At 41.3% G+C, this 25,444-nt stretch overlaps 1 gene segment (V, D, J or C); it reads left to right on the forward strand.

The window, feature by feature from the left end:
- The first annotated feature begins 6,463 nt into the window (after positions 1-6,463).
- LOC120034106 overlaps positions 6,464-25,444 on the forward strand; it is a 106,403-nt gene continuing 87,422 nt past the window's right edge. The window contains 2 exon segments of the C gene segment in view: positions 6,464-6,506; positions 24,687-24,785. Of these exon segments, the coding sequence occupies positions 6,464-6,506; positions 24,687-24,785 (142 nt within the window).

Here is a 25,444-nt window from a genome sequence, read left to right on the forward strand (position 1 = left end):
ATCCTATCCTAGGTATTCCTTAAAGAGGTGGGGTTTCAGGTGTCTCCGGAAGGTGGTGATTGACTCCGCTGACCTGGCGTCGTGAGGGAGTTTGTTCCACCATTGGGGTGCCAGAGCAGCGAACAGTTTTGACTGGGCTGAGCGGGAACTGTACTTCCTCAGAGGTAGGGAGGCGAGCAGGCCAGAGGTGGATGAACGCAGTGCCCTTGTTTGGGTGTAGGGCCTGATCAGAGCCTGAAGGTACGGAGGTGCCGTTCCCCTCACAGCTCCGTAGGCAAGCACCATGGTCTTGTAGCGGATGCGAGCTTCAACTGGAAGCCAGTGGAGAGAGCGGAGGAGCGGGGTGACGTGAGAGAACTTGGGAAGGTTGAACACCAGACGGGCTGCGGCGTTCTGGATGAGTTGTAGGGGTTTAATGGCACAGGCAGGGAGCCCAGCCAACAGCGAGTTGCAGTAATCCAGACGGGAGATGACAAGTGCCTGGATTAGGACCTGCGCCGCTTCCTGTGTGAGGCAGGGTCGTACTCTGCGAATGTTGTAGAGCATGAACCTACAGGAACGGGCCACCGCCTTGATGTTAGTTGAGAACGACAGGGTGTTGTCCAGGATCATGCCAAGGTTCTTAGCGCTCTGGGAGGAGGACACAATGTTGTCAACCGTGATGGCGAGATCATGGAACGGGCAGTCCTTCCCCGGGAGGAAGAGCAGCTCCGTCTTGCCGAGGTTCAGCTTGAGGTGGTGATCCGTCATCCACACTGATATGTCTGCCAGACATGCAGAAATGCGATTCGCCACCTGGTTATCAGAAGGGGGAAAGGAGAAGATTAATTGTGTGTTGTCTGCATAGCAATGATAGGAGAGACCATGTGAGGATATGACAGAGCCAAGTAACTTGGTGTATAGCGAGAATAGGAGAGGGCCTAGAACAGAGCCCTGGGGGACACCAGTGGTGAGAGCACGTAGTGCGGAGACAGATTCTCGCCACGCCACCTGGTAGGAGCGACCTGTCAGGTAGGACGCAATCCAAGCGTGGGCCGCGCCGGAGATGCCCAACTCGGAGAGGGTGGAGAGGAGGATCTGATGGTTCACAGTATCAAAGGCAGCCGATAGGTCTAGAAGGATGAGAGCAGAGGAGAGAGAGTTAGCTTTACTAGTGCGGAGCGCCTCCGTGACACAGAGAAGAGCAGTCTCAGTTGAATGACTAGTCTTGAAACCTGACTGATTTGGATCAAGAAGGTCATTCTGAGAGAGATAGCAGGAGAGCTGGCCAAGGACGGCACGTTCAAGAGTTTTGGAGAGAAAAGAAAGAAGGGATACTGGTCTGTAGTTGTTGACATCGGAGGGATCGAGTGTAGGTTTTTTCAGAAGGGGTGCAACTCTCGCTCTCTTGAAGACGGAAGGGATGTAGCCAGCGGTCAAGGATGAGTTGATGAGCGAGGTGAGGTAAGGGAGAAGGTCTCCGGAAATGGTCTGGAGAAGAGAGGAGGGGATAGGGTCAAGCGGGCAGGTTGTTGGGCGGCCGGCCGTCACAAGACGCGAGATTTCATCTGGGGAGAGAGGGGAGAAAGAGGTCAAAGCACAGGGTAGGGCAGTGTGAGCAGAACCAGCGGTGTCGTTTGACTTAGCAAACGAGGATCGGATGTCGTCGACCTTCTTTTCAAAATGGTTGACGAAGTCATCCGCAGAGAGGGGGGAGGGGGGGGGGGGGGGGAGGGGGAGGAGGATTCAGGAGGGAGGAGAAGGTGGCAAAGAGCTTCCTAGGGTTAGAGGCAGATGCTTGGAATTTAGAGTGGTAGAAAGTGGCTTTAGCAGCAGAGACAGAAGAGGAAAATGTAGAGAGGAGGGAGTGAAAGGATGCCAGGTCCGCAGGGAGGCGAGTTCTCCTCCATTTCCGCTCGGCTGCCCGGAGCCCTGTTCTGTGAGCTCGCAATGAGTCGTCGAGCCACGGAGCAGGAGGGGAGGACCGAGCCGGCCTGGAGGATAGGGGACATAGAGAGTCAAAGGATGCAGAAAGGGAGGAGAGGAGGGTTGAGGAGGCAGAATCAGGAGATAGGTTGGAGAAGGTTTGAGCAGAGGGAAGAGATGATAGGATGGAAGAGGAGAGAGTAGCGGGGGAGAGAGAGCGAAGGTTGGGACGGCGCGATACCATCCGAGTAGGGGCAGAGTGGGAAGTGTTGGATGAGAGCGAGAGGGAAAAGGATACAAGGTAGTGGTCGGAGACTTGGAGGGGAGTTGCAATGAGATTAGTGGAAGAACAGCATCTAGTAAAGATGAGGTCAAGCGTATTGCCTGCCTTGTGAGTAGGGGGGGAAGGTGAGAGGGTGAGGTCAAAAGAGGAGAGGAGTGGAAAGAGGGAGGCAGAGAGGAATGAGTCAAAGGTAGACGTGGGGAGGTTAAAGTCACCCAGAACTGTGAGAGGTGAGCCATCCTCAGGAAAGGAACTTATCAAGGCGTCAAGCTCATTGATGAACTCTCCAAGGGAACCTGGAGGGCGATAAATGATAAGGATGTTAAGCTTGAAAGGGCTGGTAACTGTGACAGCATGGAATTCAAAGGAGGCGATAGACAGATGGGTCAGGGGAGAAAGAGAGAATGTCCACTTGGGAGAGATGAGGATCCCAGTGCCACCACCCCGCTGACCAGAAGCTCTCGGGGTGTGCGAGAACACGTGGGCAGACGAGGAGAGAGCAGTAGGAGTAGCAGTGTTATCTGTGGTAATCCATGTTTCCGTCAGTGCCAGGAAGTCGAGGGACTGAAGGGAAGCATAGGCTGGGATGAACTCTGCCTTGTTGGCCGCAGATCGGCAGTTCCAGAGGCTGCCGGAGACCTGGAACTCCACGTGGGTCGTGCGCGCTGGGACCACCAGGTTAGAGTGGCAGCGGCCACGCGGTGTGAAGTGTTTGTCTGGTCTGTGCAGAGAGGAGAGAACAGGGATAGACAGACACATAGTTGACAGGCTACAGAAGAGGCTACGCTAATGCAAAGGAGATTGGAATGACAAGTGGACTACACGTCTCGAATGTTCAGAAAGTTAAGCTTACGTTGCAAAAATCTTATTGACTAAAATGATTAAAATGATACAGTACTGCTGAAGTAGGCTAGCTAGCAGTGGCTGCGTTGTTGACTTTGTTTGAAAGTGTTGCTGGCTAGGTAGCCTCGATAACTGGCTAGGTAACCTCGATAACTGGCTAGATAATTACTCTAAACTACACAATTATCTTAGATACAAAGACAGCAAAGACAACTATGTAGCTAGCTAACACTACACTAATCAAATCGTTCCGTTGTAATGTTTCGGTAGAAGTTGGCTAGCTGGCTAGCTAGCAGTGTTGACAACGTTAGGACGGCGAAAATAGCTGGCTAGCTGACTTTGTTTGAAAGTGGAGCTGGCTAGGTAACCTCGATAACTGGCTAGATAATTACTCTAAACTACACAATTATCTTAGATACAAAGACAGCAAAGACAACTATGTAGCTAGCTAACACTACACTAATCAAATCGTTCCGTTGTAATGTTTCGGTAGAAGTTGGCTAGCTGGCTAGCTAGCAGTGTTGACAACGTTAGAAGATTCGATAATTCGATAATAATCTAAACTACACAATTATCTTTGATACAAAGACGGCTATGTAGCTAGCTAAGAAAAAAAAAAGTGCTAAGATCAAACAAATCAAACCGTTGTACTGTAATGAAATGAAATTAAATGTAATACTACCTGTGGAGCGAAGCGAAATGCTCCTCTCCTCTACGAGTTCTGCAGTACTTAAATCAGCTGTTCTTGGTGAAATTAGTGAACATGGACAATTAGATTTTTTAATATCTTATCCTGCTTTCCTTCAGGTTTCAATGGCCAGAGTCTGGAATCCCTTCCCTCCAGTTCAGTCCGGAAAAATCCTGGAGAAACTCTCAGTCTCTCCTGTAAGGGATCTGGGTAAACCTTTATTAGCTACAACACACGTTGGTTTAGACAACCTGCTGGGAAAGCATTGGAATGGATGGGTAACTCCGGATTAGGCCTAGGTAACCATGCTAAAAGCTTTGAAGGACGTATGGAAACAACTAAAGACAATTCCAACAGCATGATGACTCTGAAGCTGTCTGGTCTGAGAGCAGAGGACTCTGCTGTGTATTACTGTGCACGAGAGACACAGTGGTGTGAGTGAGTAGAGGATCTGTACAAAAACCCCTCAGAGAATCTAACTGGCAGCAGAGTCAACAGAGGGCAGTAGAGGATCAGTACAGCAGAGTAATGTCTACTGAAATTTAATATTCCCCTGAGAGCTACTTGTACATTAATACAAAGTACACATTTCCCTGAGGAGAGGTGTAGAAAAGAGAGGGAGAATTGCATTAAGCTGTGTTTAAGATGTCTAATCTGCCATTTAAATCATGATGAAGGCTTTTTATCATCCACCAAGGCTCCCCACAGTTCCTACAATTGTCAAGTCAGTCCATATGTCTGATGAATAGAGTCTGTTCAGCCCATGACAGACTCAGGACCCAGGTTTTTTTTCATATTCAAATTAGTATATTTTCTATTTATAGGGCTCATTTGAAAAAGAGACCTTGATCTCAACATGACTCCCTATCAAAACTAAAGGTTAAATAAACTCTTGGCCATACTGATGACTCATAAATTGACCTCTGACCTCATTCATCAGCCCCTCCCCCATGACATCATGATGTAAATCCAGATCCCTCAGAGTTCATATATACTTATCTTTTTCTTGGTTTGCCCCCTTTATCAACTGTTGTTTATGAGGAATGGCTAAACATTGATGTTAGTTTGGTATTAACTCAATTTCATTACCTGCCACTTCTATCTTAAATAAATATATATAAATACAGTGCCTTTGGAAAGTATTCAGACCCCTTGACTTTTTCACATTTTGTTACGTTACAGCCTTACTCTAAAATTGATTAAATTGTTTTTTTTTCTCAAACACACAATAAATACCCCACAATGACAGAGCAAAAACAGGTTTATAGACATTTTTGCAAATGTATTACAATTAAAAAACGGCAATATCACATTTACATAAGTATTCAGACCCTTTACTCAGTACTTTGTTGAAACACCTTTGGCAGTGATTCAGGCCAAAGAGTTCAATCTTGTTTCTCATGGTCTGAGAGTCTTTAGGTGCCTTTTGGCAAACTCCAAGCAGGCTGTCATGTGCCTTTTACTGAGAAGTGGCTTCCGTCTGGCCACCATAAATGCCTGATTGGTGGAGTGCTGTGGAGATGTTTGTGTTTCTGGAAGTTTCTTCCATCTCCACAGATTAACTCTAGAGCTCTGTCAGAGTGACCATCGAGTTCTTGGTAACCTCCTGACCAAGGCCTTTCTCCCCCAATTGCTCAGTTTGGCCGGGCGGCCAGCTCTAGGAAGAGTCTTGGTGGTTCAAAACTTCTTCCATTTAAGAATGATGGAGGCCACTGTGTTCTTGGGGACCTTCAATGCTGCAGAAATGTTTTGGTACCCTTCTCCAGATCTGTGCCTCGAAGGAATCCTGTCTTGGTGCACTACGGACAATTCCTTTGACGTCATGGCGTCATGGTTTTTGCTCTGACATGTACTGTTTACTGTGGGACCTTATATAGACAGATGTTTGACTTTCCAAATCATAATCAATCAATTTAATTTCCCACAGGTGGACTCCAATAAAGTTGTAGAAACATCTTAAGGATGATCCATTTAAACAGGATACACCGGAGCTCCATTTCGAATCTCGTACCAAAGGGTCTGAATACTTATGTAAATAAGGTATTTCTGTTTTTTATTTTTAAAACATCTGTAAAAATGTCAAACAACTGTTTTCGCTTTGTCATTATGGGGTATTGTGTGTAGATTGCTGAGGAAATGTTTCTACTTAATCCATTTTAGAAAAAGGCTGTAACGTAACAAAATGTGGAAACAGTCAAGGGGGTCTGAATACTTTCCAAAGGCACTGTATGTACAACAAAAAAACTGGAGACCATTAACATGGTTGTGACTAGATAGCATAGCTATGACTGGAAGTTACTTTTCGTAGCAGGTTAGGAGAGCACTTTAGCTAAACCTGAACCTTTTCCTAACCCAATTCTTCTAACATGCTGTGTAAATTATCCAAACCTGTAAAGAAAAAGTCACTTCCGTTCTTAGTTGTATACCACCTTAACATATTGACACTCCTGGAGTTATGATACAAACAATACTGTCAATGTAAAGCTAATTCTATCACAGTCATGTCTAACATTGTCTTCCGGTATAAGTATGTATTTTGACATGGACAACAGAGTATTTATAGCTTGCACAGTTGCAATATTCCCAGTATTTTAATCTACTGTATCTGCCCCTACATATGCAAATTTCACCTATCTCCTCTTCCTTTCCCTCTCTCTTTTTCCTCCTTATATAAACTCTCTGTATCTGAGAGTCCTGGAGAGTAGAGAAGAGCAGCTCCCACCAGTTCAGCTTCAACACAAACCATGTTCCCTGAAACTCTGCTGCTGCTACTGGCAGCTGCCTCCTGTGAGTTCCTGCCTGTAGTCTGATCAGTATAACCTGTGTTGCTGTGACACTGATGTGACTCCTTGATTGATCTGACCTGTCATTCCTCTCCCTCCTCAGGTGTTCACTGTCAGATCGTACTCACGCAGGCTGAACAGTCAGTCCAGGGGACCCCTGCAGGATCCCTCAAACTCACATGTGCCTGTAGTGGATTTACTCTAAGCAGCTACAGAATGCACTGGATCCGGCAAGCACCTGGACAGGGGTTACAATGGATTCTTCACTATTATACTAGCAGTGACAACGGTTATGCCCCGGTTCTGCAAGGCCGATTTACAGCATCGAAGGACAGCACTAATATCTATCTGCACATGACTCAGCTGAAGCCAGAGGACTCTGCAGTGTATTACTGTGCTAGAGACTCACAATGGTAAAAGTAATGGAAGAAGCCGTACAAAAACCATCTGGTGGAGGAAGGACCTGAGAGTCCAAACACACAGACACACTTATGGTATGATCAATAGAGCGTGACAAGGGGATACATGAGCAACAATTGTAATGATGTTTTAAAAGTGGAACTGACAGTGCTTTAGAAACATTAAATCTTATTAAAATATGTTCATATACAACACCAGGAAGATTATGACACCTTTTTTTCTGACAAGCAAGCACTTAGATATGGTCATTTTCAGGTTTTCATAAATTCATAGAATGTTTGGGAATTACGTATAGTAAGGCATTTGTGAAAATTCTATATCAATATAGAGTGGGAATGCAGCCTTACATTAGGACAATTAATAGACACTGCAGTAAATAAAACCGTATAAAAACCTCTGTCCTGTCCAGGACCGGAGTGCTCCATAGCCAATCAAAGCTAGAGTAGGCCTATATGCAAATGAGCAATTTGCCACATGGGCCTGCCATCATTCACATTTAACTGACAACTAAGAGATATGTTAACTGTGGATACCAGTAGTTAGAGTTCAGCATAGCTAGCTAGCTAGCAAAGTGATTAACATTTCTTTCTAGCTAACCAAATGACACCTGCAGCTCAAGTTGTAGCCACCGAAAAACGAAGAAAGAAATAGTTGTTCACTCATCCACTCCTCCAATGACATGACATCCTCCAGAAGCTAACTAGATAATGTTAGGCTCCATGTTTTTAGCTTGCTAAATAAATAGCTAGATACGCTAGCATAGAGGTGTCAAACTCAATCAGCGCACGGGACATATTGAAAAAATGAATAATTTGCAGGCCAGATATAGCCTATTTGTTTTTACAAAAACACGTGCAACTGCGACCCAAACTGGCCATTGTTTTAACTGAAAACATATGGCTTTTTATACTGTCCACTTATGGACATATGGTGATGTATATAGCATTTTAACCTCTAACGCCTCACAAACCCGGATCCGGGAGCACCCCCATCAAAAAAGCTGACTAGCATAGCCTAGCCTAAAGCCACAGGGATATCATATAATAAAATGTTCATGAAATCACAAGTCCAAGACACCAAATGAAAGATACACATCTTGTGAATCAAGCCATCATTTCTGATTTTTTAAATGTTTTACAGGGAAGACACAATATGTAAATCTATTAGCTAACCACGTTAGCAAAAGACACCACTTCTTTACTCCACCATTTTTTTACTCCATCAGTAGCTATCACAAATTCGACCAAATAAAGATATAAATAGCCACTAACCAAGAAACAACCTCATCAGATGACAGTCTGATAACATATTTATTGTATAGCATAAGTTTTGTTAGAAAAATGTGCATATTTCAGGTATAAATCAGAGTTTACCATTGCAGCCACCATCACAACTCTCACCAAAGCGACTAGAATAACTACAGAGACCATCGTGTATTAGCTAATTACTCATCATAAAACATTTCTTAAAAATACACAGCGTACAGCAGATGAAAGACACAGATCTTGTGAATTCAGCCAATATTTCAGATTTTCTAAGTGTTTTACAGTGAAAACACAATATAGCGTTATATTAGCTTACCACAATAGCAAACATCACAACAGCATTGATTCAAGGCAAAAATAGCGATAACGTATAAACCACCAAAATATATAAATTTTTTCACTAACCTTCTCAGAATTCTTCAGATGACAGTCCTATAACATCATATTACACAATGCATATAGAGTTTGTTCGAAAATGTGCATATTTAGCGGCACAAATCGTGCTTATACAATGAGAATAGTGTCCAAAACCTCAAGCAATCTGTCCGGCGCCATCTTGGAGAGGCACCTATTCTAATCGAAAACTATTCATAAACTTGACTAAAAAAATACAGGTTGGACAGCAATTGAAAGACAAATTAGTTTTTAATGCAATCGCTGGGTTACATTTTTAAAATGAACGTTACTTCAAGCATACAGCGTGCGCTAAAGCGAGACCGCACCATAATTCATGGCGGAATTATTATTTGACATTTGTCAACATAAGTACGAATTAACAGCATAAAGACTGCTTACTATTAGCTGAGCTTCCATCAGAATCTTGGGCAAGGTGTCCTTTCTCCAGAACAATCGTCTTTGGGTTGAAAGATGTCCTCTTGTCCTGTCGAAATAGCCACTAACGTTAGCCACCCACTGGAGAGGTGTCCAACTCGTGAAAGCGCATCACAAAGAAATCCAGGAAAATCGCAATAAACTACTATAAACTGCTATAAGTCGGTTTAAATTAACTACCTTATGATGTCTTTAACAACTATAACGAATAAAAACATGACCGGAGATACAGAACTGCTAAAACGAAAGCTTTGCAGGAGGCCATAGTGATGTCCCTGATGCGCCAGGCGCACCGTTAAAAAGGACGGTACTTCCGTTCCACGGTCTTATATAGGGCCCCAGATTGCGCAATCGACTCCATTCAAATTCTCACTGCTTACTGACATCTAGAGGAAGGCGTATGCAGTGCATGTAGCCAGATGGCTTACATGGGGACTTATAAACTGACCTCAGAACAGGGACCTCGATTTCTGAAATCTCACTCCCTGACAGGAAATGTGCTGCAGAATGAGTTCTGTTTCACTCAGAGAAATAATTCAAACGGTTTTAAAACTAGAGAGTGTTTTCTATCCAATAGTAATAATAATATGCATATTGTACGAGCAAGAATTGAGTACGAGGCAGTTTAATTTGGGAACTCATTTTTACAAAGTCGAAATGGCGCCCCCCTAGTGTCAAGAAGTTTTAACATTAAAACCAAATAGATAAATGATATTTGTCCAGTCATTGCTGCTATGCTTGCAGATGTACATAACATTCTGTGACCCAAATCAAAAAGCATTTAATAACTCCAAAATAACAAAAACGTAGCTATAGATTGTTTAACACTTAAACATAAAACATGTTTAAAAAAATGTGCACTGCATGGTTCACCGGTGCGGTTTAATGCAGCGTTGCTGTATGGTGCACTCAAAATGTATTGTAGTTGAGTAGTCAGCGTATTGCTCAAATGTTGCTGTAATAGGTCTACATGTTTCTCCTTTGCATGGTGTTTTTTTGCAGGTTTTGTTTTTTCGTTATTCATTGTCAAGCTTTAAAAACTGACTGCAACATTTTAGTAGCCTAGCTAATACTTTGGCATGTGTCTGTATACTTTCCCTCTGAGTTACCCGGATACTCGAAAGCAGCGCAATTGAAGTAGAATTCACTGATGCAAGCGCATCAGGCTGTAGTAGATGACTCAACTATTATCTCATTCATACTCGCTTGTGTATCCTATTTGGCCCGCAGGCCTTGTGTGACACATGCGCTAGCCTATTAGCCATGTTATGACTGACTTGCGATCCCTGCCTTGCTAGGTTGATTGTATTGACATTCCTTACTTACAGTCATCCGTTTTTTCCCCAAATTTTGAATAATTGAAACTGAAACAGTAGATCCCGAATGGGTGGAGGCAGCAAACAATGCACCAGGCCAGCTATAATTTACAACATGATAGGTTAATTACATTAATCATGCATTGAACTGCATCCATCTATTCTGCCAACAATGTCTTATACATTTTTTGTCAAATATAACCTATTTTTTAAAACCTCTTATAAAGTTGTTTTGAACCATAAACTGTGAATTTTATATTTTTGACTGATATTATGACTGTCTGTTTCATATCTGCAAAGTAGTTAAAATGCATGAGAACATGAGAACACCCAGCCTGAAGAGTGATGACACAGCACTGTATTACTGTGCCCGAAACACAAAGTGAGAGAGGGTGGTGAGAGAGCTATGCTAAAACCACTTCCCCATTCAGACCCTCCGATTAATGTTTTAGAAGGTCAATGTTCACAAGCACAACCATGGAAATACATTTTACAATGATCATCATTGTTATTTATTTTTTCAACATATTAGGATTACCAACAACGCAAGAAAATATCCATGTCATTTGTGTCCCATAACTGAGGCCTTTTTTAACCATCTCCTAGAAGTGTAATGTCAAAACTGTCAAATTATCACATAATTTGCTAAAACTTCAGAAAAATGTGTTCCATTATTATAATTTAGTTGTTGTATTTTACCCCCCATATTTCAGTCTTGTCTCATAGCTGCAACTCTCCAACGGAATCGGGAGAGGCGAAGGTCAAGTCATGCATCCTCCGAAGCATGACCATGCAAACCTCACTCCTTATTAACACCCGCCCACTTAACCCGGAAGCCCCAATGTGTCTGAGGACAATCGAAGTCAGCCTGCAGGCACGCGGCACGCCACAAGGAGTCTCTAGAGTGCGATGAGCCAAGTAAAGCCCCCCTGGCCAAACCCTCCCCTAACCCGGACCAATTGTGCACAGCACTATGGGACTCTCGGGATCGAACCCGCGTCTGTAGTGATGCCTCAAGCACTGCGATGCAGTGCCTTAGACCGCTGCACCACTCGGGAGGACCATGTTCCATTAATTTAGCAGTTCATTTATACCTGCCTCTTTCCTATGCATGTATTACTTCTCTGGACTTTCTGACGGGCTGCCCCCAGGTGGTGAAGGTAGGAAACAACATCTCCACCCCGCTGATCCTCAACACTGGGGTCCCAGAAGGGTGCGTTCTCAGCCCTCTCCTGTACTCCCTGTTCACCCATGACTGCGTGGCCGTCCACGCTTCCAACTCAATCACCAAGTTTGCAGACGACACTACAGTGGTAGGCCTGATTACCAACAACGACGAGACAGCCTACAGGGAGGAGGTGAGGGCCTTTGGAGTGTGGTGTCAGGAAAATAACCTCTCACTCAACGTCAACAAAACAAAGAAGACGATCGTGGACTACAGGAAACAGCAGAGGGAGCACCCCCCCCCCCCCCCCCCCCCCCCCCCTCCACATTGACAAACAGTAGTGGAGAAGGTGGAAAGTTAAAACATCTTACTGCTAGGCGTCCCTCCAGCGGGACACCTGTCGGCAACTTCCGGTGAAAATGGAGGGCGCGCTATTCAAATAAATAATCATAAAAATTATGGATATTCAATATTTAGGTACATACAAGTATCATATATCGGTTAAAACCTATTGAAGCTAGGGGGCAGTATTTTTATGTTTAGAAAAATAACGTCCCCAAAGTAAACGGCCTATTTCTCAGGCCCAGATGTTAGAATATGCATATAATTGGCAGATTATGATAGAAAACACTTTAACATTTCCAAAACTGTCTAAATATTGTCTGTGAGTATAACAGAACTGATTTTGCAGGCGAAAACCTGAGGAGATCCAACCAGGAAGTGCCTCTTATTTTGAAAAATCCCTGTTCCATTGCCTGCCTTTCCTCCATTTAAAGGGATATCAACCAGATTCCTTTTCCTATGGCTTCCACAGGGTGTGAACAGTCTTTAGACATAGTTTTAAGCTTTTATTCTGAAAAATTTGCGAGATTTATCAAACATTTATTGTGTAACTGGGAGTCTCGTGAGTGCAAACACCCGAAGATCATCAAAGGTAAGCGATTCATTTTTTTTTTCTGACTTTCGTGACCAAGCTACTTTGCTGATAGCTGTTCGTAATGTTTTGTCTACTGATCGATGTCCTCATACAAACGCTTGGTTTGCTTTCGCTGTAAAGCTTATTTTCAAAATCTGACACACCAGGTGGATTAACAACAAGCTAAGCTGTGTTTTGGTATATTACACTTGTGATTTCATGATATTTTTATTTTTTTGTAATTTAATTTGAATTTGGCGCTCTGCAATTCAGCGGATGTTGACGAAAATGATCCCGCTAAATGGATCTGTGCGCCAAGAAGTTAACCTGTCTCGCCCAGGCGTTCCGCTAGCGGAACTCCTCCCACATTCCACTGAAAAGGCAGAGCGCGAAATTCAAAAAATATTTTTTAGAAATATTTAACTTTCACACATTAACAAGTCCAATACAGCAAATGAAAGATACACATCTTGTGAATCCAGTCAACATGTCCGATTTTTTTAATGTTTTACAGCGAAAACAGCACGTATATTTATGTTAGCTCACCACCAAATACAAAGAAGGACAGACATTTTTCACAGCACAGGTAGCATGCACAAAGCCAACCTAACTAACCAAGAACCAACCAAACTAACCAACAAACAACTTCATCAGATGACAGTCTTATAACATGTTACACAATAAATCTATGTTTTGTTCGAAAAATGTGCATATTTGAGGTATAAATCAGTTTTACATTGCAGCTACCATCACAGCTACCGTCAAAAATAGCACCGAAGCAGCCAGAGTAAATATAGAGACCAACGTGGAATACCTAAATACTCATCATAAAACATTTCTGAAAAATGTATCGTGTACAGAAATGAAAGACAAGCATCTTGTGAATCCAGCCAATATTTCAGATTTTTTAAGTGTTTTACAGCGAAAACACAATATAGCATTATATTAGCTTACTACAATAGCCTACACACAACCACATTCATTCATCAAGGCACGTTAGCGTTAGCGAATAAACCAGCAAAAGATATCAATTTTCACTAACCTTCATAAACCTTCCTCAGATGACAGTACTATAACATCAGGTTATACATACACTTATGTTTTGGTCGAAAATGTGCATATTTAGAGCTGAAATCAGTGGTTATCCATTATGCTAACGTAGCTTCTATTTCCCAGAATGTGCGGATATTTCTATTAGACTCTCACCTATTCTGACCAAATAGCAATTCATAAACATTACAATCCTATACAAAATACATGTTGTATAGGAAATGATAGTAACACTAGTTCTTAATGCAATCGCAGTGTTAGAGTTCTAAAAATATCTTCATTACGACATAAGGCTTATGTTATAGCAAGAGAGTGGCCAAAACCGGGGCGCAAAACTACTAGTAAACAGTTCGACAGATATATGAAATAGCATCATAAAATGTTTCTTACTTTTGCTGATGTTTTTTCCCCAAAGTGTAAATAGCGCCCTCTATCCTCATCAGGTTAACCTGTTAGTGAGTAGGGGGCGCTATTTTCACTTTGGGAAAAAATCGTGCCCAAATTAAACGGCCTCGTACTCTGTTCTAGATCATACAATATGCATATTATTATTACTATTGGATAGAAAACACTCTGAAGTTTCTAAAACTGTTTGAATTATATCTGTGAGTAAAACAGAACTCATTTGGCAGCAAACTTCCATACAGGAAGTGAAAAATCTGAAAACGAGGCTCTGTGTCAGGGCCTGTCTATTCAACTGGCTTTTATTTATGGATCTGAATGCACTTCATACGCCTTCCACTAGATGTCAACAGGCAGTGTAAGGTTGAATGGGGTGTCTAGCTTGATCTGAGGCCGAACAAGAGCTTTTGGAGTGACAGGTCCGGTATTTTCTTTGTCTTCGACGGCGCGCGGTGGAGCTCGACATTGTCTTCTGAAAAGCATTCGGTATACACGGCGAATATCTCCGGCTCTGATTTTATTTGATACATATGATAATAACATCATAAAGTAGGTTTTTTAAACCGATTTTTATCAGTTAATTCAACGTTTATTGGGACTTTTGGAGTTTTCCGTTCTTTGCGCCAAGAGAGGATGGGAATGTTAGAAACCTTGGCTAGCATTGTGGCGCGAATTTCGACAGAAGAAATGGACATTCTAAAACCAAACAACGATTTATTCTGGACCAAGGACTCCTTGTACAACATTCTGATGGAAGCTCAGCAAAAGTAAGAAAACATTTATGATGTTATTTCGTATTTCTGTGTAATATGTTGATGCCTATTCTCCGCCGTGTTGGTGAGCGCTGTCTCACAATAACCCAAGCTGTATGTTGTGGTAAAGTTATTTTTTTAAATCTAACACAGCGGTTGCATTAATTTTCTCAATAGGGGGTGCTGTTTTCACTTTGTAAAAATTTCGTTCCCAAATTAAACTGCCTCGTACTCAATTCTTGCTCGTACAATATGCATATTATTATTACTATTGGATAGAAAACACTATCTAGTTTCTAAAACCGTTTGAATTATATCTGTGAGTAAAACAGAACTCAAGTTGGAGCAAACTTCCTGTGAGGAAGTGAGAAATCTGAAATCAGGCAGGCTGTTCTAGGGTCAGTTTATTAATTTGCATGTCTTCTATTGGTCGACATGCACGCTTTCCCCTAGATGTCAGCAAATAGTGAGAATTGGAATGGAGTTGCTAGGCAGATCTGAGGCCATATAAAGGGTCTGGGAACGTGGGGTCCAGTCTTTTCATCATTCGCCATGACGCAAGACAGACCTCAGGATGGCGTTCTGGAAAGCTCCCGTTATAGGCCTTAGATATATCCGGCTCTGATTTTATTCGATATAGGTGTTAAAGACATCATAATGTAGTTATTTTAAACCGAGTTATATCAGTTTATATCAGTATATTGCGATTTTCGGATATTTCTTTGTGCTGCGTTATAGTGAGTTGGGCACGTCTTCGCCACATGGCTAATGTTTACTGCTAATTCCAAAGTTGAAGGCGACAATCTACAACCAGGCAACGATTCTTCTGGACAAAGGACAACTTGCCCAAGATTCTGATGGAAGCTCATCAAAAAGTAAGAAGTATTTATGATGTTAATTCGTTGTTCTGTTGAAAAATGTGAAACTACTATTCCGCCATTAATTTCGGTGCGGTCTCGCTTTAACGCACGCTGTATGTCGTAGTAACGTTAATTTTAAAAATCTAACACAGCGGTTGCATTAAGAACTAATGTATCTTTCATTTGCTGTCCAACCTGTATTTTTTTGTCAAGTTTATGATTAGTTACTGATTAGATTAGGTGCCTCTCCCAAGATTTCTCCCGACATTTTGTTGGCAGCTTGGCTACTATTCTCATTGTATAACCACGATTTGTGCCGCTAAATATGCACATTTTCGAACAAACTCTATATGTATTGTGTAATATGATGTTATAGGACTGTCATCTGAAGAACTTTGAGAAGGTTAGTGAAAAAATTTATATCTTTTGCTGGTTTATTCGTTATCGCTATTGTTGGCTTGAATCAATGCTGTTGTGTGGTTGGCTATTGTAGTAAGCTAATATAATGCTATATTGTGTTTTCGCTGTAAACACTTAAAAAATCTGAAATATTGGCTGGATTCACAAGATCTTTGTCTTTCATTTGCTGTACGCTGTGTATTTTTCATAAATGTTTTATGATGAGTATTTAGGTAATTCACGTTGGTCTCTGTAGTTATTCTAGTTGCTTTGGTGAGAGTTGTGATGGTGGCTGCAATGTAAAACTATGATTTATACCTGAAATATGCACATTTTTCTAACAAAACATATGCTATACAATAAATATGTTATCAGACTGTCATCTGATGTAGTTGTTTCTTGGTTAGTGACTATTTATATCTTTATTTGGTCGAAATTGTGATAGCTACCTATGCAGGAAAAAAATGGTGGAAAAAAAAAGTTGTGTCTTTTGCTATCGTGGTTAGCTAATGGAAATAGATATTGTGTCTTCCCTGTAAAACATTTTAAAAATCAGAAATTATGGCTGGATTCACAAGATGTGTATCTTTCATCTGTTGTCTTGGACTTGTGATTTAATGATATTTAGATGCTAGTATTTACTTGTGGCGCTATGCTAGGCTATGCTAGTCAGCTTTTTTACTGATGAGGGTGCTCCCGGATCCAGGATTGTGTGCAAGTAGAAGTTAAACTTCTTATGGCTGCAAGCCCGACGTCGGTACACTTATGACAACAGCCAGCTCAAGTGCAGGGCGCGAAATTCAAAATATATATTTTTTAAATATTTAACTTTCACACATTAACAAGTCCAATACAGCATATGAAAGGTCCACATCTTGTGAATCCAGCCAACATGTCCGATTTTTAAAATGTTTTACAGCGAAAACACCACGTATATTTATGTTAGCTCACCACCAAATACAAAAAAGGACAGACATTTTTCACAGCACAGGTAGCATGCACAAAGCCAACCTAACTAACCAAGAACCAACCAAACTAACCAAAAACAACTTCATCAGATGACAGTCTTATAACATGTTATTCAATAAATCTATGTTTTGTTCGAAAAATGTGCATATTTCAGGTATAAATCATAGTTTACATTGCAGCTACAATCAGAAATTGCACCGAAAGCAGACAGAATAATTACAGACACCAACGCCAAATACCTAAATACTCATCATAAAACATTTCTGAAAAATACATAGTGTACAGCAATTGAAAGACAGGCATCTTGTGATTCCAGACAATATTTCCGATTTATCAAGTGTTTTACAGCGAAAACACAATATAGCGTTATATTAGCTTACCACAATAGCCAAAAACACAAGCAATTTCCCAGTAGCAAAAGTAAGCGATTGTAACAAACAAGCAAAAGATATATAATTTTATACTAACCTTGATTTTCTTCCTCAGATGACAGTCCTATAACATCAGGTTATACATACACTTATGTTTTGTTCGAAAATGTGCATATTTAGAGCTGAAATCAATGGTTACACATTATGCTAACTTAGCTACTTTTTCCCACTACGTCCGGATTTTTCCTGACACTTTTTCTGACACACATATTCTGACCAAATAGCTATTCATAAACATAACTAAAAAATACATGTTGTATAGGAAATGATAGATCCATTAGTTCTTAATGAAATCGCAGTGTTAGAATTCTAAAAATAACTTCATTACGATATGCAGCTTCGGTATAGCTAGAGTACCCAAACGTTGGCCGCCCACGACTAGTTCACATGTACGACAGATATATGAAATAGCATCATAAAATGTTTCTTACTTTTGCTGATCTTTCATCAGAATGTTGGACAAGGTGTCCTTTGTCCAGAACAATCGTTGTTTGGATTTAGAACGGCAACTTTCCCTCTTGATTTAGCACGCGCACTAGCCAAGTGGCACGGATCTCTCCATCGTCAACAAAGTCAGAGAACGGAACACGGCAAAACTCCCGAAAAAATTTCAATAATCTGATTAAACTATTTTGAAAAAACATACTTTACGATGATATGGTCACATGTATCAAATAAAATCAAAGTCGGAGATAGTAGTCGTCCATAACGGCAGCTAAACAGAAGGCAATCCCACTGTCCACCTCGTGCTCCCCAGAGTACCGGAAATGAGGGACACGTCATACAAAGAGCCTGTATTCCACTTCAGACCAAGATAAACACGAAATGTCTTCTCTCACAGCCTCTTGACATCCAGGGGAAGGTCTATGAAGTGCACGTAGACTCTTACGTATCATGCCCATTTATAGGCAGGAAGAAGAACAGAGCCTCGATTTCAGACTTTCCACTTCCTGGTCAGGAAGTTTGTGCCAAATGAGTTCTGTTTGACTCACAGATATAATTCAAACGGTTTTAGAAACTAGAGAGTGTTTTCTATCCAATAGTAATAATAATATGCATATTGTACGAGCAAGAATTGAGTACGAGGCCGTTTGAAATGGTCACCTTTAATCAGAGCTACTCAATACTGCCCCTGCAGCCATAAAAAGTTAAGAACCAGTGTATCTTTCATTTGCCATACAACAAGTATTTTTATGTAAAGTTTATGATGAGTTCTTTGGTCAGATTAGGTGAGTGTCCAAAATATCTCCGGACATTCTGGGGAAATGTTGCTACGTATTCACAATGTATAACCACGATTTGCAGCTCTAAATATGCACATTTTCGAACAAAACATAAATTTATTGTATAACATGATGTTATAAGACTGTCATCTGATGAAGTTGTCCAAAGGTTAGTGATTAATTTTATCTATATTGCTGTTTTTGTGAAATCTATTCTGGCGGTGGATAAATAGCTTTGTGTGTTTGGCTATTGTGATGAGCTAATATAATTCTATATTGTGTTTTCGCTGTAAAACACTTAAAAAATCGGAAATATTGGCTGGATTCACAAGATGTTTATCTTTCATTTGCTGTACAACATGTATTTTTCATAAATGTTTTATGATGAGTATTTATGTATTTCACGTTGCTCTCTGTAATTATTCTGGCTGTTTTGGTGCTATTTGTGACGGTGGCAGCAATGTAAAACTACGATTTATACCTCTAAATATGCACATTTTCGAACAAAACATAAATGTATTGTATAACATGATGTTATAAGACTGTCATCTGATGAAGTTTTCAAAGGTTAGTGATTCATTGTATCTCTATTTGTGGCTTTTGTGAAAGCTATGTTGGCGGTGAAAACATGGCGTTGTGTGTTTGGCTATTGTGGTGAGCTAACATAAATATATATTGTTTTTTCGCTGTAAAACATTTTAAAAATCGGACATGTTGGCTGGATTCACAAGATGTTTATCTTTCATTTTCTGTATTGGACTTGTTAATGTGTGGAAGTTAAATATTTCAAAAAAATATTTTTGAATTTCGCGCTCTGCGAAGGCAGCGGAATGTTGTGGGTGTGCCGCTAGCGGAACCCCGGGGCGAGAAAGGTTAACTTCTCTAGGGTAGGGGGCAGCATTCGGAATTTTGGATGAAAAGCATGCCCAAATTAAACTGCCAGCTACTCATCCCCAGAAGATAAGATATGCGTATTATTAGTAGATTTGGATAGAAAACACTCTGATGTTTCTAAAACTGTTTGAATCATGTCTGTGAGTATCACATAACTTATTTAGCAGGCGAACCCCCGAGAACAAACCAACCACCAGAATTATTTTTTGAGGTCACTCTCTTTTCAATGGATTTTCATTGGGAATCCAGATTTCTAAGGGACCTTCTTGCAGTTCCTACTGCTTCCACTGGATGTCAACAGTCTTTAGAAATTGGTTGAGGTTTCTTCCTTTGTGTAATGAAGAAGTACGGCCATCTTGAACGAGGGTCACTTGAAGTGTCCTGTTAGATAGAGGCGCGTGACCAGAAAGCTAGTTACAGTTTGTTTTAATCCTGTATTGAACACAAATCATTCCGTCTTCAATTTTATCGATTTTTTACGTTAAAAATACCTAAAGTTGTATTACAAAAGTAGTTTGAAATGTTTTGGCGAAGTTTACAGGTAACCTTTGAGATATTTTGTAGTCACGTTTCACAAGTTGGAACCGGTGTTTTTCTGGACGTGCCAAATAAATGGACATTTTGGATATCGACGGAATTAATCGAACAAAAGGACCATTTGTGATGTTTATGGGACATATTGGAGTGCCAACAACAGAAGCTCGTCAAAGGTAAGGCATGAATTATATTTTTATTTCTGCGTTTTGTGTCGCGCGGGTTGAAATATGCTTCTCTCTCTTTGTTACTATGGTGCTATCCTCAGATAATAGCATCGTTTGCTTTCGCCGAAAAGCCTATTTGAATTCTGACATGTTGGCTGGATTCACAACCAGTGTAGCTTTAATTTGGAATCTTTCATGTGTGATTTAATGAAAGTTTGATTTTTATAGTAATTAATTTGAATTTGGCGCTCTGCATTTTCTCTGGCTTTTTGCCAAGTGAGACAGTAGCGCCCTGCCTAAACTCAGATTTTTTAATATAAATATGAACTTTACCGAACAAAACATACATGTATTGTGTAACATGAAGTCCTATGAGTGTCATCTGATGAAGATCATCAAAGGTTAGTGATTAATTTTATCTCTATTTCTGCTTTTATTTCACTCCTCTCTTTGGCTGGAAAAATGGCTGTGTTTTTCTGTGACTTGGCTCCAAACATAATCGTTTGGTGTGCTTTCGTCGTAAAACCTTTTTGAAATCGGACACTGTGGCTGGATTTACAACAAGTGTAGCTTTAAAATGGTGTAAAATACTTGTGTGTTTGAGGAATTTTAATTATGGGATTTCTGTTGTTTTGAATTTGGCGCCCTGCAGTTTCACTGGCTGTTGACTTAACAAAATAGGGACTATAACAGGGCAGAACCTGGAGGATGAAGACACAGCTGTGTATTATTGTGCCAGAGACTCAGTGATACAAACCAGGGCCAGACATGTACTGTACACAACTCACTCATCCCTTAAACAGTTGGAGCAATGGTGATATTAACCTTGTTACTGTAATAATATAAAGTCAAATCGCCCCATGGAATGGTTCATTTAGTTTATACTACATTGGTATATTTGACTATTTTTTTTTACTTAGACAGTTTGCTCAATATATAGCTCCAACCTTCTCCATAATATAATATATAATCACACGTTCCAAACTGTGAACCTTCTTATTAAGAGCTTCATTTTGCCCACCTCTACAGTATAACTCCTCCCTCCATCCATCTCTCTATGTCTCTCTTGTTCTTTCCCAACTTGAACAGTGTCTGTCTGTCTGTCCTTAGAGGCCCTCTGAGTCCTGGAGAGTAGAGAAGAGCAGTGCCTACCTGTTCAGCTTCAACACAAACCATGATCCCTGCATCTTTACTGCTGCTGGTAGCTGTATCCTGTGAGTCTCTCTGCTAATACAAATGGAGATGTATTACAACTATGGATTGATAATTTCAAATTTCAGATGAAAACTGACAATGGTGTGTATTGATGTGTGTTTCTCCTTCCAGGTGTCTACTGGGATATTGAACTCTGTGTTTAATTTGGATTTTGATTCAAAATGCTTTAGTTTGTCAAAACGAAAGTAGTGTTTTAAATATGTTTCATCCACCACAAGTATTAACTAATGCTGTAAATTTAGTGTTTCATATTTACCCCCCCATTCAAAAAGATAACCAAGGGTCTCTGAGTTTTCAGAGTGTAAAGGTTGTGTCCAGTAATAGTGGTGATGGTCCTGCAGTGTTTCTAACCCTCTTATACATCCCCTCCCCCTTTACGTCAATGCAAACCTGGTTCTCTCCCTACTTAAACCGTATCTGTCTGTCCTAGTACATCCCACTATGTCCTCTCTTGTGAGTCTCTCGGGATTTTGGAGGAAAGACAAAACAAAGAAAATTTCCTGTAGTATAAACCTGGCTTCAACACAACTACTAGCATTGATATAGTGTAAGTGTAACATGTTGCTATTTTGTGTATTTGACGTTGATCATTATTTTCTTTCCCCAGGTGTACAGAGTTATTAACTCACTCAGCCAGCCTCTATGACTGTCCAGCCAGGTCAACTACTGAACATCTCTTGTAAGGTCTCTTATTCTGATACTAGTGTTACAACATTCTGGATTCAACTGCAGGGAAAACATTGTAGTGGATTGGATATATCAATAATGCTAAAGACACAGCTTATAAAGATTCACTGAAAAACGGCATCACATTGTTTTCAAAAGGAGTCTGCAGACTGAAGACACAGCTGTGTATTATTGTGCTCCCCTCCACAGTGATACAAATCAGCACCAGACCTGTACAAAAACCCACCTTCTGGGTAGATGATGTGAAGGGACTCATAAACACAGAGATTTAGTTTACTTCTCAGTTGCAGTTTAATGTTCCTGAATGTATACATAGGAAATATGTAAACAGATATATCATCTGATTCCCTCCATTATGAGCAAAACGTTCACAAGCGCCCACTGTATGAAATCCATACTTATCACTGGTGACATACAAGATCATCTATTAAGGACCACGATGGAAATGAATATCTGACATCTAATGTAATTAAATAACTGGAGACCACTATCACCTCTGTCTTGTGATGCCAAAATATTGGCAATAGGTTTTGCTAGTATCAAGAGTCATCCCACTGGACACAAACTGTCTGAATCAACGTTGTTTCCATGTCACTTTGTTTAAAACTATTTATTTTCCATCTGTTGACATTAAAACAAGGTGGAAAACTGATTGGATTTGCAAGAAGCCATCAATGTAAAGGAATTTCTGGAATTTTTGTATTTTCTTCCAACTTTTAACCAAAATCGTAGTTATTTTTTGTGTGTGTTTGAATTCACGTTAGATGACAACTAAATCAAATGTAAATCAAAACGAGACATTAAACTGATGTCTGTGCCCAGTGGGTTAACTATTACTCACTAGTAACAATCTAGCTTAGTACCATAGATATTGAATATAAAAATCTGGCATAGTTATCAAAGAAAAGTTTTGATATAGTTATGAAAGAAAGGTTTACTGCTATTCCCATTCCTCCCACACCTGCCTCTTCTCCCTATGCAGATTGTACCACACTCCTCTCTTCCTCTCTTTCTCCCCACCTCTCCCTTATATAAATTTTGGGGGAGGGGGGGGGGGGGGGGGGGGGGACTCGACACATATTTGGATTGGCAGAAATACAAACAATTCTAATGTATCTTTACGGTTGTTTGTGAACAATGTTAATATATTTGTGTATTTTATCCATACAGGTATTTACTGTGATATCACGCTAACCCAGCCTGGTTCAATTGTTGTAAGGCCAGGAGAATCCTTTCGTAAGGTTCTGTATTTATTTTCTTAGTCAACCTTATGTTCTTGAACATAGCCCTGTTTCTTTGTGTTCTTGAACATAGCCCTGTTTCTTTGTGTTCTTGAACATAGCTCTGTTTCTTTGTGTTCTTGAACGTAGCCCTGTTTCTTTGTTTTCTTGAACGTAGCCTTGTTTCTTTGTCTTCTTGAACGTAGCCCTGTTTCTTTGTCTTCTTGAACGTAGCCCTGTCTATCATTTTTGTTCATTGATTTCACCTGTGTTAGTTACTCACATGGTCTCATCAGCACCTTATTTAATTCAGTTCATTCTGTTTGTGCCTTTGTGAGGTATTGTTAGTTTTCACTCTACTAAGCCTTTTCCTAGCTCGTTTGTGAAAACCAGTTATAGCCTTCAGTCCTAGTTTTGATTCACCTGCCTTTTTGCCTTCCTGTGTATGACCGATTCCTGCCTTCTGCGAAGGTGAAATTAACACCTGCTGCGCTCTGTGCGTTAATCTGCACCTTTTTCTCCCTGAGTATTCATTACACCTTTACCATCTCCTGTAAGACCTCTAGTTATACTCTTGCTAGCTATTGTACTAATTGGATTTGACATTATGAGGGCAAAACCATGGAGTGGATTGGTTATGGGGTTTGCGGAACTGGCAGTGGGAGCACCAGCATCATAGACCCACTTAAGAGCAAAATCGGCTACACAACTGACACTTCCAGTAGCAGTGTTTCTACAAGGGAAGAACTTTCAGACTGAAGACACAGCTGTGTATCACTGTGCTTGCAATTCCAACAATGATACAAACCATGGCCAGAGCTGTACAAAGCCATTATCTGGGGACACATGGAACATGAAGAGCAGAGATGTGACCTTTAGTTCCAATTTCACACTCTAGGAGGAAGGCTAAGTTAAGGATTTCCCCTATATTGAAAAGCTTTCCACAATGTTATTCAATAAATATATTTTTCAAGGGTTGATTCAGAGAACATGGTTTCTCTCTGGTACATTTCAGCAACAGATGGTACAGAAACATTGATCCACTTTCATAATTAACTAATCAACAATTTGACTTCGCATCCCTTCCACATATCGTTGTTGTAAGAGAGAGTGTTTTTCAACTTACCCAGTAAAATAAAGATAAATATACATAAAAGATATCAAAGGTGAACTGTGGGTGTATATCAAGCCTCTTGTGATTGGTCCTCCCAGTAAGGAGCTCATGCAAATACTCTAGTCCTCCATCTTTATTAATGTCTCTGTTGAAGGTTGTTTCTGCTGAGGACTGTATCAACTACCTTTAGAGAACTACACAGATCACCATGTTTCCTTCCACAGTAATACTCTTACTGACAGTCTATCTAACAGGTGAGGATATGCAGCCTAATTATAAGCTTATCACGGAAATAAATCGACACATTAGCTTTAGGCTTCAAAAACCTCTTCAAAATTCTATGTATTTCAACAGGTGTTCAGGGTCAGACACTGACTGAGTCTGGACCAGTGGTTAAAACACCTGGAGAATCCCACAAACTGACCTGCACAGCCTCTGGGTTCACTTTCAGGAAGGTAGGAAACCTGCGCCCACTTCCCATGCTTACCGTGGAGAGCGGGAGTACGGGCAGACACCGTGTTATGCGGAAGAGCGCACGGTGTCTCCTGTACGGGTGCATAGCCCGGTGCGGGTTATTCCACCTCCCCGCACTGGGCGGGCTAGATTGAGCATTGAGCCAAGTGCCATGAAGCCGGCTCTACATATCTGGCCTCCAGTACGTCTCCTCGGGCCGGTGTACATGGCACCAGCCTTACGCATGGTGTCCCCGGTTCGCCAACACAGCCCAGTGCGGGTTATTCCACCTCCCCGCACTGGACGGGCTACGGGGAGCATGCAACCAGGTAAGGTTGGGCAGGCTCAGTGCTCAAGGGAGCCAGTACGCCTGCACGGTCCGGTATATCCGGCGCCACCTTCCCGCCCCAGCCCAGTACCACCAGTGCCTACACCACGCACCAGGCTTCCAGTGCGTCTCCAGAGCCCTGTTCCTCCTCCACGCACTCTCCCTGTGGTGCGTGTCTCCAGCCCAGTACCACCAGTTCCGGCACCACGCACCAAGCCTCCTGTGCGTCTCCAGAGCCCTGTACGCACTGTTCCTTCTCCCCGCACTCGCCCTGAGGTGCGTGCCCTCAGCCCGGTACCTCCAGTTCCGGTACCACGCACCAGGCCTATAG

Source organism: Salvelinus namaycush, chromosome 41 (genome assembly GCF_016432855.1).
Source record: "Salvelinus namaycush isolate Seneca chromosome 41, SaNama_1.0, whole genome shotgun sequence".
NCBI lineage: Eukaryota > Metazoa > Chordata > Actinopteri > Salmoniformes > Salmonidae > Salvelinus > Salvelinus namaycush.